Source organism: Pyxicephalus adspersus, chromosome 3 (assembly GCF_032062135.1).
Source record: "Pyxicephalus adspersus chromosome 3, UCB_Pads_2.0, whole genome shotgun sequence".
NCBI classification, from domain to species: domain Eukaryota; kingdom Metazoa; phylum Chordata; class Amphibia; order Anura; family Pyxicephalidae; genus Pyxicephalus; species Pyxicephalus adspersus.
Genome location: NC_092860.1, coordinates 29,329,783 through 29,343,357, shown reverse-complemented (window position 1 = coordinate 29,343,357; position 13,575 = coordinate 29,329,783). Strand labels below are relative to the sequence as shown.

The 13,575-nt window shown below is 34.6% G+C and overlaps 1 protein-coding gene across 2 annotated transcripts in view; it reads right to left on the bottom strand.

The window, feature by feature from the left end:
- Positions 1 to 3,473: 3,473 nt before the first annotated feature.
- The window catches only part of RASEF (RAS and EF-hand domain containing), a 44,511-nt gene continuing 34,409 nt past the window's right edge, over positions 3,474 to 13,575 (bottom strand). For both annotated transcript variants that reach the window (XM_072404101.1, XM_072404102.1), the window contains exons 9-17: positions 12,664 to 12,740; positions 11,800 to 12,034; positions 10,680 to 10,826; positions 9,726 to 9,873; positions 9,184 to 9,265; positions 8,725 to 8,839; positions 7,281 to 7,400; positions 5,231 to 5,307; positions 3,474 to 4,305 (exon numbers count right to left, since the gene is read on the bottom strand). In XM_072404101.1, the coding sequence (XP_072260202.1) occupies positions 4,197 to 4,305; positions 5,231 to 5,307; positions 7,281 to 7,400; positions 8,725 to 8,839; positions 9,184 to 9,265; positions 9,726 to 9,873; positions 10,680 to 10,826; positions 11,800 to 12,034; positions 12,664 to 12,740 (1,110 nt within the window). In that variant the 3' untranslated portion in view covers positions 3,474 to 4,196. The remainder of the gene's footprint in view (positions 4,306 to 5,230; positions 5,308 to 7,280; positions 7,401 to 8,724; positions 8,840 to 9,183; positions 9,266 to 9,725; positions 9,874 to 10,679; positions 10,827 to 11,799; positions 12,035 to 12,663; positions 12,741 to 13,575) is intronic.

Here is a 13,575-nt window from a genome sequence, read left to right as displayed (position 1 = left end):
ATTTTTACATTCCTTGTATCTCCTTTCTTTATTTCCTTCTCTCACCCATTCCTTTTTTGTAGGGCTTATGATATTATGTATTTGCTCTTTTTTTTGCACAATAAAGATAATTTGTGGATCCTTTATCTCAATAGTGTAGTATTTTCCTGTTGTTCAGTTGTTATTTTCATATGTTGTTTTGTAAAAGCACTAATTTAATTTCTACATTTACTACTTTTTTCTTTACAAATAAAATTTTTTTGTACGAAAGTATACCTTTGAACCTTTTTTCTTGGGCTGCATACGTGTAGCAATGGCATTCTCCCTTCAACTACCCTCAGGACTAGGGGGTGTCTATAAATGTTTTCCATAGACAGTGTACCCTCAATCTTGGTATTAAGATCAATTTTGGTGGTGGGCGAAGGTGTCCTTGCTCTGCATTCTCCCTTGAGATCTGAACAAGGAAATTCAGACCTTGAAGTGAACTTTGGTGACATGGATAATTAAGCTTATCTGCAGGAAATAAAAGGCTGCTGGGTGAGATCCTTCTCAATGGTTTACTGCCCATTCAAGGCGGGGTCATTGGCAGGGATCACCGTTTGTTAAGCAGCTGTTTGGATGCCTTATACCTTTTTGACAAATTACGGACTGGTCTAGACAGTCAGAAGATCCTCAGATTCTAGGAGTAGAGAAATATCTGCTCTGTTTCATTCAGATTCAAATTAAAATAAATTGTATGCATTACACCCTCCAGTGCTGCCACATCTACCATGTTTTTGACTCCATACTTTCCCCAGGAAAAATGAAAAATTGTATTACTCAATGTAAGTTTTCTTTCCTGGTGGCTAAACATGCCAGCATAGACCCCCAACCTTTGGAAGTGGATGCTGGTAAACAGAATGAGCAATGTCTGGGGGAAACCTTTATAAACCCCACTTATTATGAAGGTAGTTAAGGGGTGGCCATGCTACCATTTGTATGCAATTAGAGGAAAAAATATGGTATTGGTTAATTTTCTCGTTTCTCTTTTGGATAGGGAAAGATATATTGTAAACCTGTCAGGTTTCCAAGTTTTGTTTTTCTCAGTTTGCCATTGATGAGACACAACCGGAAGTTAGAAAGGAACCCACCCAAAAGAGAGGGAAGAATGGTTACTTTTTACTTAATGGAGGTCTAGATTTTAAGTAGGCAATTTCTAAACATCCATTATTCTGTTAAGCATTTCTAATGTGGATTTCTGAACATTCTCTTTGAGAATATACTGATACATAGGATAGGAAGGGGTTCTTCCATTTGGAAAGTTGACCTACGTAATGAAACAATCCCCACACCAATAAACTGCTACCAGCACATTAGACTGTTATCGTGGATTTTTGCCATGGAATGTTGTGTTTTCATTATGGGGAAACAACAGAATTCATCTTCCAAGTTACATCTTGTTTTGACTTTAGCCTCTGGATCTTTCCCCAGAAAAACTTGAAGTCATCTGTTGCAAAGCAAATTAGAGACAAACACATTTTTTATTTTAAGTTAACATGGGGATTTTCTTGCTTTTCTTCAATTAAGGCCAAAATCTTTAAGTCTGGAAGAAAAAACTTGATATAAACAAATCTGGTCGTATATATTGAGATTCAATAATCTACAGGCAAATCCAAAGTTGAATAAATTAGTTCATTTATAAATGACAAGTTGACAAATATTTATTTATGGCAGTGCATTTAAGTCAGCTATAGTGTACTTGTATATACAATATTATACCAAGGTAGTACACAGCATCTGGTATTCTGTGTACCAGCAAGAAAATCCAATATGCCATGACATAAAATGCATTTTTGTTTTATTCATGGCGTATCATAGCTAGCCTTGTTTTTGTAAATGGACTGAAAGGAACAAAGCCTTTCAATGAAATACTTTGAAGTGAAAAACTAATTCTTCAAGGGAATATACATTTTTTTCATTATCAAATTTAATCCTAAAATCATCACTGTCATTTAAAAAAAGAAGGAACATCTTTAAAAGGTTGGTGAATGTAACATTGACTACAGGGATGAAGGTAAAGGTTCATTTCTACTATGGATTCTCAATTTAAGTCCTTAATGTTAAAGTTTCTGGATAATTTATCTGCAGATTTGTAAAGCAGAATTCTATAATGTACTTCATGGGCATCATACTATGGAAACTCTTTTTAGAGAAGCCAATAAAGGGTCTTTTGGATAAACCAGCCATCAGTAAAAAGACAACTGCACAGAGTGGGCCTTTTTTTTTAAATCTCTCCAAGACTGGAGAGGATACACTTTCATCAGTGAACCTGGATGATCTATCAAACCTGAAATAGATCTGGTCCAGGATTGAAAACATTTACTAAAAACTGCCAAACAGTTTTAAAGAAGTCTATTCCAGTTTTACTGTGTTTCCCAGGTTCACTGATAAAAGTGTATCTTCTCTAGCCTTGGAGATCTTTAATAAATCAGGCCCATAGTATCAGTGTACTGGAAACTGTAATAGGAAAGCCAAGAAACTGCATACTTTGTTTATATGATTTGTGATGATTTCCAGCTCTTTGGCCAATCAACAGAATAATTCAATTTAGATATGCTTTACTTAAAAAAATAAAAACAATTTCCGTGAGGCCATTCCTTCAATCTCATATTATAACAGCAACTATTTGATATACAGTATGTCACAGGCCCATTCTTGTTGGTTTCTTTTGTTTTTACAACATAATCAATAGGGTAATAAAGATTCATTTAATTTGGTATTAATCAGGTTGTATGTCAGGCTTAATCAGGCTGTGATGTCTACACTCAGGCTTAAAAAGGGGACAAATATGCTGTGAAAGAACCAACATTAGAATTCGGACTTGAAATGCGGAGCCTGTGAGTTTAGTTCTTTGACTGGAACAGTTTTCTCCTTGAGAGCTATTTGCCAAAAAAATGAACAAAGATAATATTAAGGGTTCGGAATTTCTGCAACATGCATGACTTTGCACAAGTGCCCATCAGTTACTTCTATGGGATAATTTCCCACCATTCCTGAATCAGTGGAAATTTCTGGTTAAATGGGCGGCAGAGTAGCTTAGTGGTTAGCACTCTTGCCTTTACAGCGCTATGTCCCAGGTTTGAATCTCGGCCAGGACACTATCTGCATGGCTTTTGCAGGTTCTCCCTGTGTTTGCATGGGTTATCCTCCGGGTACTTACGCAAACATGCAGTTAGGTTAATTGGCTTCCCCCAAAATTGCCCTTAGACAGTATTAAAGACGTATAGGACTATGGTGGGGACATTAGATTGTGAGCTCCTTTGAGAGACAGTGACATGACTATGGACTTTGTACAGTGCTACGTAATATGTTGACACTATATAAATACTGTATAATAATAAACATTTTTTCCTCCACAAATGATTGTTTCTTAAAAAAAACACTCTATATCTACTATGTATATACTGTAACCTGTATAGGGATATGTGTGCATAATTAAATATATATTAGACACATTGGTGGTAGACAAACATTTTTAATAAATTATGTATAAGAGCAGATGCATAACTGAGACTCAGATACAGAAATATTTACAAGGAGTTGAAATCAAACCTGTGGGTAAGCTTAACCATGTATACAAATAGCTTTACCAAAAGAAACCCGTTTTATTTTACCATCAATCCCGTCAGAACCCTAACCTCATCGTTGTATGGGAAAATAAACATAACTCCACATCCCACAGTGCAATAATTGTAACTTGCATAACCAGTCAACAGGCATTGCCAACTGGGAAGTGGACAGTTTAGGTGTCAGCTCTCTAATAAAGCTATTAGTTCACACAATTTGGGGTTGCATTCAAAAATATGTTCAATACTAAAACAAAAGCAAAGCTGGTTTATTAAAGTTCTGACTTGTATACAAATGCTTAGATTTTTAAAAAATTTACATATGTGTTTCATGATAAATAACAACACACAAATCAGGTGATAAGAACAGGAGATTAGATGTATAACACTAGGAGGAAAGGTAAGAACAGGTAAATCTGAAACCTCTTAGTTGAATCTGTAACCAAACTCTATTCCTTCCTCTTGGTTATACATATACAATCCACTATTATTAAAAGGAAGAAAAACATATATGCCACAAAAGTAACACCTATGTACAATTCCTTCATATTATTTGAAAATACAACTTATTAAATATATAATTGCATTATTACATCCTGATGTCACAATGGATTACACATTACAGCAGTTTTTCATTTGTGTTGGTTTCTTGATGATGGCCCCAGATAGATTAGTAACAGATCCTCTGTCATCTTCATTGTCACATCTTTTCCGTACTTCCCTGAGGAATATAAGGTCACACAAAAATATTAGTGACATAAGAAGGGCATAGAAACTCATAGTCCCTGCATTTTCCATATCCTGCACCCTTCAAAGAACTCACATTTATAGTAGGACCCAAATCAAAACACAAAATGCACAAAGGTTTTAAAATTTTTGATTAACTTTTCCTCTTTTAAATAGGCCCAGAATAATAGAGTAATAACTACCTTACTTGACTAAGATAGGGATAGTTACACTGTTAGTTAGGGATAGTTCTACTGTTTATAAAACTGGGACTTCCCAATGCATGTTCTTTTAGCAGAACAATTGCTGTACATAATATCATCTATTTATCCGGTGAAAAACAGGATCACTCAATTCTAAAGTCTCCAAGGGTAAAAACTGTCCCTAATTTTAATCTTAGATTTTATTTATTTATTTCCATAGTTGGATCCCAGTAGTTTACTTTATTTATAGGAAGCAGTATGTTTTTTTTTAATTTATTCTTTTGACACAACACTGATCACTTAATGACATCGTACTTTTACCATTTTATTGTGACAAGGAAGGAAAACGGAGGCAGGTAGGTTATGCATAAACCCCACATAATTGCATCTTATCTAGAGTTACCATAGATGCATAGGAATCCAATGCTTTTCCATACTGAGCTGTAGTTTCACAAGGTGTGGATCACTTTTTTGTTAAACAGACACTGACCTGGGGTTTTCCTGCAACAATTTGCCAGACTGTATGCCTGGTCTGCCTATATTATACAATGGATATAATATATATATATATATATATATATATATATATATATATATATATATATACACACACACACACACACATATATACATGCAGTATGTATGTTCTAAATTACTAATGTTTGAACTCTTTTAACCATTTTATATTATGCATTGCCTATTGTATAACAGACATACCGTGCAAGATGAAGAACAGCCTCAACGATGTTTGAACCCTCTTTGGCACTAGTTTCACAGAATAAAGCACCGTACGTCTACATAAAAAAAAGGAACAAAGCTCAACTTCAGCTGTTTTTAGAGGCAGTGAAGTAACTTATAGATTATGTTACTGCATGAGAGAAATGAACCACATCAGGGGCCTACAGAATGGAAACTCTGCTATAAACCTGTGTGCTGGCAAGTGTAAACCACATCAGTAAAGCTATATCCAACCAGAATAAGTCAAAATATGCCTTTGATGAAAATCTGTCACATTTACCATAGGTGGCCAGAAGTTCCTGAAACAAAATACCCAGTGAGGTACATAGCAAACCATACATTTTACACCATAGTTGCCACCTTCTCATTGCTTCTCATAGAAAAAAAACCCTGTGGGCCCACAGATTCAACCTAAAATCAATGGGCCTGATTTAATAAATCTCTCCAAGGCTGGAAAGGATACAGTTTCATCAGTCAAGCTGGGTGATCCAGCATACCTGGAATGGATTTCTTAACCCCCCCCCCAGCGCTATCCCCGTGTCTGACTCGTGACGATTGTACATGCAAAAAGCGGTAATCCCGAGTCAGAGTCAGGGTACCTAAAAGCAGAAAAAAAACCCAGTTACCTTGTTTTGTTGCTGTCCCCCAGCATCCTGCTGGTCCCCTCAGGTCTGGGGGACACGTCTGCCTCCCCCGATGTCCAGCCCCGAAGTGCAGAGACGTCCTACGGTGACGTCGGTGCATGCGTTGGTGCAGCCAGGACTTAGCAGCGGGAAATTCAAATAGTTTTGTAAAGGATTCAATACAAAATAGCTGTATTGAGTCCAATATTTCCAAAGAAATATTCATATAATATATATATATATATATATATATTATATATGCTGCTGTACGGTTATATTACATTATACATTTTTTTTTAACAGATTTTTTTGGGTTATTTTTAAAGTTCATTATTAACTATTACAACTAGTTAATAACTATTAGACATGTGTCAGTGAGTTATACCTAAGAATTATAGGTCTACAATGTAAAATAAATTTCAATGCAAAAAATTGTACCGCTTTATGCATGGAAATACAGCCAGAATCAGACCACTAGGGGGGTTAAAATGCATTTGCTATATGTTAGAAAATGTTTTAAACCCTGGACCAGATCCATTCCAGATTTGCTTGATCCCTCAGCTTCACTGATAAAAGTGTATCCTCTCCAGCTTTGGAGAGATTTAAAAAAATCAGGCCCAATCTCTGGATTTAGAGGGGCCAGTGTCAATTAATAGATCAAATGATTTATTGCCAGTCCCTTTGCTGAAAGTCTCAAAACTTAGGGATATGAGCGTATTGCTCCAGTTTTTACATTCCTATATCTATAATGGATCAGATGGTTTGGTAGAATGGTTTAAAACTGCTGGGAGTTGTGGAAGTACCCCAAGCAGAAGGGACTTTAATCAAACAATCTTTTAACTTGATGCAGGATGAAGAAAAAAAGATGTCCGATCTTTAAGTTTATTAGGTTTATTTAATCATGTGCCCCACTCTGCCTAGTCTCTTATACTGCCACATACTGGCATGAAAGAAATCACAATATATATATATATATATATGGACAACATTTCATAGCAGATTATAACCATATGATCTGGTTGGCATTCCTGGGTCCATAATTACAAGCAAAAACAAATTAAAGTCAGTGGTTCAATATGAATAGATAAATGAGAAATACATTTTTGTTGTAGGCTGTGCAATAGTTCACCAAACTTGTAGAATTTTTGTCATCGTTTAGTACTTTAGGATTATGGCTGTTACAGTGGACAATGAATACTTTTATATAAATCATCGGATAGGAAGCTTCAATACTATTCAGCACCAAAAAGCACCAAAGTCTTCCTAAATTCGAACTGTACATTTAACAGTACAAAAACATTTAAAGAAAATTAACAAGGAACAGCCTGCTGCTACATATAAGGATTTTTGCATATTTAGGGCATGTAGTATCATAATTCTCAACTTCATTTTTTTAAGATGCTTACCATAGATAATTTTTCTCCATAACTGATGGGTACACATTTATGCCCTTGTTCTAAAAGCATCTGTCGGAGATCAGCTTTATTCCCTACCATCATAATAGGTATGCTGTCACCCGTTGCATCCTGCAAAATAGACATAATTATAAGTTAGTTGTGGCAGCAAATCGGGAATCATGAATTTATAGAAAAAAATATATCTAACATCTAAATGTTAACAAATATTGGCCCATATGCATAAAATGCATATTGCCTTCAAATATGTTAGCAAATATTGTTACTGATATTTAAATTAAATCATCATGCAAAGTAATTTAAAAAAATAGTGATTTCTGCAACACCAGCAATTAACTCAAGCTTGACAAAAACAAGTCCAGTTAATTGTAACTAACTGCTACTAAATATACAATAACCAAGATAAATAACAACCTTCACAGACAACGTTTCTTCTAATTGCATCCAATGTGAAAAATGTGTGAAATCTGACTAAATGTTGGGTAAATCTTGGGTGAAAACATTCATAAATAGATTCCATAGTGCATAGTATATATAATCTACGCCTAAGGCTGTGTCTGCACAGATGCTTTTAAAAATGCATGTAAACGTTCCTTGCATATAAAACGCTAAAAAATATCTTATAAACGCGCATGACATGTTTATAAGAGCTTTCATTTTAACCCCAGGGAATGAGCACAGGGGCACATAAAACCCCTTACTCGTTCCCTGAAAGGGTTAAAAAATATGTAGAAAGTGAGATGAGACTTTAATGTTAAAGTATTTTATTAGATGTGTGTGTGTGTGTGTGTGTGTGTGTGATTTTTTTACAGACTTTCACACAATGAAAGGATCATGTCAGGAATGCAGCCTAAATGCCAAAACCTTCCATAACTTTTAAAATAAATAATGAGATATGCCACAGAAAAAAATTCACCAAGATTGTGGAGTTATTCCACTAGAACAGCTTTAATATAATATCAGAAGCAGGCCCTGGAGAAGGTTTAGAAAATTCACCAGCATTTGAGATGTTTAGGTGAAGATTGGAGGGGTTTGTTTTTTGGTAGCTATAAATTGGAAAAGACCATTTTATGATTGGAATATAGCTGTTTCAAAGGCCTAAGCATCGGCTGTTTTGGAATGAATGAGAATGAAATAAAAAGTTACAGGAAATAGACAGGGGCATGACCTAATGTAAGCTAATGTCACTAAAAGGCAGAGATTTACAATGATCTAAAAGCGGGAGATGAAGAAGCAAATTAGTAATACCATGAAAAATACAGCGTCCTATCAAGTATATGAACTGACATATGTGGACAGTATGTTAGAGTAGCACTATCAAAATACAATACATGAGAGAGAATGAGAGAAGAGATGAGATAAGAGAATGAGAGATAAGAGAAAGTGTAACTTTTTTTCATAGTTCTCACTATAAATGTAGACTTCTTTAGATTACCTCAATCATATCTATCCATTCCCTAACATTCAGGAAGCTCTTCTCACAAGTCACATCATACAGAAGGAGGACTCCGTCGGCTCTTCTAAAATAAGACTTTGCAATGCTCCTAAATCTAGAATGATACATAAAAACACATCAATTAACCTGATATGTTCATCCATAAATATTATAGAGAAATAAATAAAGCAAAGGCTTACTCCATATCTGCTGCTGGACTATATTAAACATTTACATATTCCATATCCTTCATGTAGACATGAATTTTGATAACATCCATTCACAGCAAGTTATGGTCAAGTTTACAGGGGGATCAATGTCACTGGGGGCTCATTTGTCAATTTTCTGACTTTAGGTAATATTGATATGACTTTGTGTAAATCCATCCATCTAAATATATATATGTGTGTATATAATCATGATATATGATCACAAAATACAAGGGTTTAGATTCCATACCTTTCCTGACCTGCTGTATCCCAAAGTTGCAATAATGTTGGCTCTCCATCTACTACAAGTGTCTTCATTTGAAAATCAACTCCTTTTTCAAACACAAAAATAGCAATGGTTAATCTCTGAATCTAGAAGCTTCCCTTAAATCATAAAAGTCCTAAAACAATAAACATGAAATATTATATAATCAGTAAAATATTAATATATTAGCCAGGTGGGTTGATATATATCCTATTATAAAAAAATCTGATGGATAAAGGCTAAAGTACTTGGAGGCTACAAATTACAGATATTTTACCATTTAACATAGAGCTAAAACATAACTATAGCATTAAAAAAAATTAATTTATAAGAAGCAAACCGCCAGTTTTTTTAAATAATCCAGTTTAATAATGATGGTTTGATAAAGGCATAAAATGTAGTCATTCAGGGCACCCTTTGGATACTCCATAGATGCCACCTCCAAATATAAATCTATGAGTTTTTTAATATTACAAAATTCTTTTATTTTAATATAGTAATGTAAATGCATCAAGGTTTTGACATACCTAAAGTAGCACTTGTGTTTCCCCGAAATTCATTTTTACAAAGTCTCATGAGAAAACTAGACTTTCCAACAGCAGCATCTCCAGCAAGGACTATTTTATATGCTTTCCCTGTGCTGGGAAATTTGCTCACTCTGTCCTCAGAATCTACCTAAAAAATATATTTTAATACATGTAAAATTGATTTTACATAAGCAAACATAAGCAGAAAAATATATTATGTGAAAAAGTTTAGGAATGAAGTGGGTCTGAATTTCTGTAAAAGTGGTACGGAGCTGTCTGTCCCTCCAAGATAAGAATCTTAAATATTTTATGAACATGGCTCTCTGCATATGTTTGTTGATTGGGTAGCAAAGAATATATTACAGCGGCACAAATTACATTAAATTAAGTGTAGACAGAAGTCCTTTTGCCCAAAATTCCTGGTGATATATCCCTTTTTGAGTAGACTAATAGAGAATCCAAATAGAGTTTTTGTTGTAAAAGTTACAGTAAATGATCTTAAAGATCGTTTAAGAATAAGATCGAAAGAATAAGAACATTAAATTAGCAATACAACCTAAAGCTGAAACCTTGATATAGTAATCTCATACATCATAAGCAGTAATAAAGGGGAATAAAACTGAGAATAGATTGGGTAATGCCACGCTTATATATTCTATAAAATAACTTGTAATTTGCTAAACTACTTTGCGCTGTTCTTTAAATCTAGGTGGAATACATAAAGGGATTTCTATGCAAACCAATCTGTACAGGACATGTGACTAGCTATATAGAGAAACCAATTTCTAGCTATATAGAGAAACCAATATCTCTGATTAGTGAGTGAGACTGGTTTGACCTAACATTATATGATTGATTGACCAGCTTTATCTTCATACCTGTTTTGTAGTGCTAACAAGGGTCATTTTTCATGTTTCATTGCAAACATAAAAGCTAAAATTACGTTTGGCTTACTTGTGTTGCTTGTACAGGCAATGCCGAAATGCACTTTCTCGATGATGCTCCTGAACTGCTTCTACTGACTGGTCGTGATGGTTTCCAGTCAAGATATGACCCAGCAGATTCTGGGGCATACGACTCTTCATCTCGGATTTCTGGGACCTACAGGTAAAGGCAACATATTACCATTCTTTTACACAGTTTTGCCCATTGTGAAAATAAAGATAACTCCTAGTTATAATCTGTTTTTTAACTGATTTAAAATTGTTAAAATGTCATTGCTGTTTGCATTTTCTATTATCTAAAATAAATAAAAAGCTAAATTATAACTTATCAGCACTTAAATTAACCATAAATAAATCAAAAGGAAAATATTTGTAACAGTACAAAAAGGAAAATCAGATATGCCTGCCCCCAGGGCTTATTGTAAAAAAATTTGGTTTCCTACATCATTTTGATTTATAGAAATCTAAATGAACTTAATTTTAAAACAAAGAACCCCTGAGTTTTTACAGTTAGGTACTGTAACAATAAGATAATGCCCAACTGGCTATTCAGGTACTGTTTATTTTTTTTTTAAAAGTCAAGCTAGATTAAGGTTGTTGGACTTAAAGGCCAAAGGTTAGAAACTATAGAATTAGTTAATATTATTACTACATAGTATTTATATAGCACAGACATGTTACGCAGCGCTGTACAAAGTCCATGCTCATGGTTACTAGGGTTTTTTTTCTCCCACAAGACAACCTAGTCAAAAGCCAGGACCTGACAATGTTCACACACATGCAATATGAGGGGGTGCTATTTGAAAAACCCATGAACCCACCTGTTACTTTAAAAGAAAAAATGGTTTCTTATAGGGCTGGTTATTCAATTAGAGGTAAAAGGTATGGTTGAAGGCAGACCAAAATCTAAGGATGCAATATTTTTGCATCCATATTTTTTTTTAAAAAAAACAAACATCATTTTTTCAAATTTTTTACTTCTTGAGTCACAAAAAAGCATGAAACTACCATGAAAACATCACTAGACACTGTGATTTACAGTCCTTGTGAATCTACAAGTTCCAGTCTGCATTGCAAACTTATTATACATTTTATTACAAGCATGAAAGAACTGAGATCACAATACTCACATCTGTATCTGAAGCATCCCCGCCATAGCTATCAATTGGAAACCTTGATCTGTTGAAGTTCCTTGGTGCCCTGTACTCCACTTCAGAATCATAATCATTGGAGTCTCTCAGAGTAGATAAGCCACTGTCTATACAACTCTCAGGAAGGCTTTCTACATCACAGTTCATTCTCTGCATAGGATCACACACTGCTAAAGAATCATAATCCTCGTCTAAATAGGATGATCGTGGAGACCTACAGGACAAAGGATGTAAAAACTTATAAGTAAAAGGCACTTCAAAATATTGTTGAACTTGACAAACATGCAACACCCAAATGATTTATTTTTGCTGGTGGTTACCAGAACTTTGTATGATTATTAATTAATACAAAGAATATTGGAATACCTCTGCATTTAATATGGAGCACAACTACTACAACTACATCCCAATATTCTGCTTTTATAGAACTGTCCATGGTCAGCTGCACCTACCATCACCATCACCACCACCAAGCATTATCTAATAAAGTACATATTCATCAATACACAATTGTACTTGCAATTATAGGAAATCTTTTTTCAGAGAAAACAAGGGTCCTCAAGTTTGAATTAGTAGGGCAATATGCACAGCACATAACAAGCACTTAGTCTTTCCTTTTCATGTTTCAATATTCATTTGTTAATATTAATAACTGTATCAATTATTCGTGAGACACCTAAACATATACCACATATACCACTACCTACATACATTTCATAGTATAGCATTAAAAGGACAGAAGATGTCACTTTCAAGGTGTAATTTAAAGGTGTAACTCAAGAAAACAAACAACTTGCTGTACTACCTCCCATTTTTTAACATGATATAAGCATTTTACTATACCGGTCACATGGAGAATTAGATCTGTTTAACTTGGGACTGTTCCTGGAAATGGTACTTCCCGGTGAAGTGTTTGCACGCTGAAAAAACAGAATATATGTCATCCAAAAATGTTCCTGTTTGTGGAAAGACTCTTGATGCCTATAGCTAAGTGCTGAATGTTGGAAATCCAAGTCCAATTTAGGACTCTAAACCCACTCACCGCGCATTTAAAAAATAAAACAGGTGAAAACTATTCGGAGGCCTACAGACTGCATGCAGCTTATCTTTTTACAATGTCTTATGCTATGCCACCTTGGTAGAAGCTGGCTTTTGCTTCTACAAGTCAAAGCCTCCAGCTTTGACCATATAACACTCCAAATCTCTAGAAAATTGTTATCACAGGCACCAGTGCCTTAAATTCCTAGGCACCCTCAGATACCAGTAGGTGCACTTTTAATTACTTATTAATTAGGAGGAATTTAAAAAATGGGAAACACATTTAGGGTACTTCATAGGCACAACCAACATTTGCAGATGTTCACTATAGCAAAGCAGATCTTTTGATTTTGAGTTCAGTTCCACTGTAACATAGATGTTTGTGTTTTGTGACTATAAAGACAGGGTTACAATAACTAGCACTGGATCAGCCTGAATATTTTTCTGTGTTTTAAAATCTATATAGTTAGGTGCATTTTTACAATGAGCTCAAAGACGTTTTGGTCCTTTCTAGATTAAAAAATTAAGTAGTAAATGGCTCCAATAAAAAATGACTGTTATTCTATGTCCATGAAACAGTGATAAAAAATTAAGATATATATACTGTAAAATTGAGATTTTTTTTCAGATTCTGGGAGAAAATGTTGAAAGTCTGATAAAGATGTAGCTGCCCTGAGACAAACTCATCAAATCTTTTGTGTGCTGATGTCCTTGCAG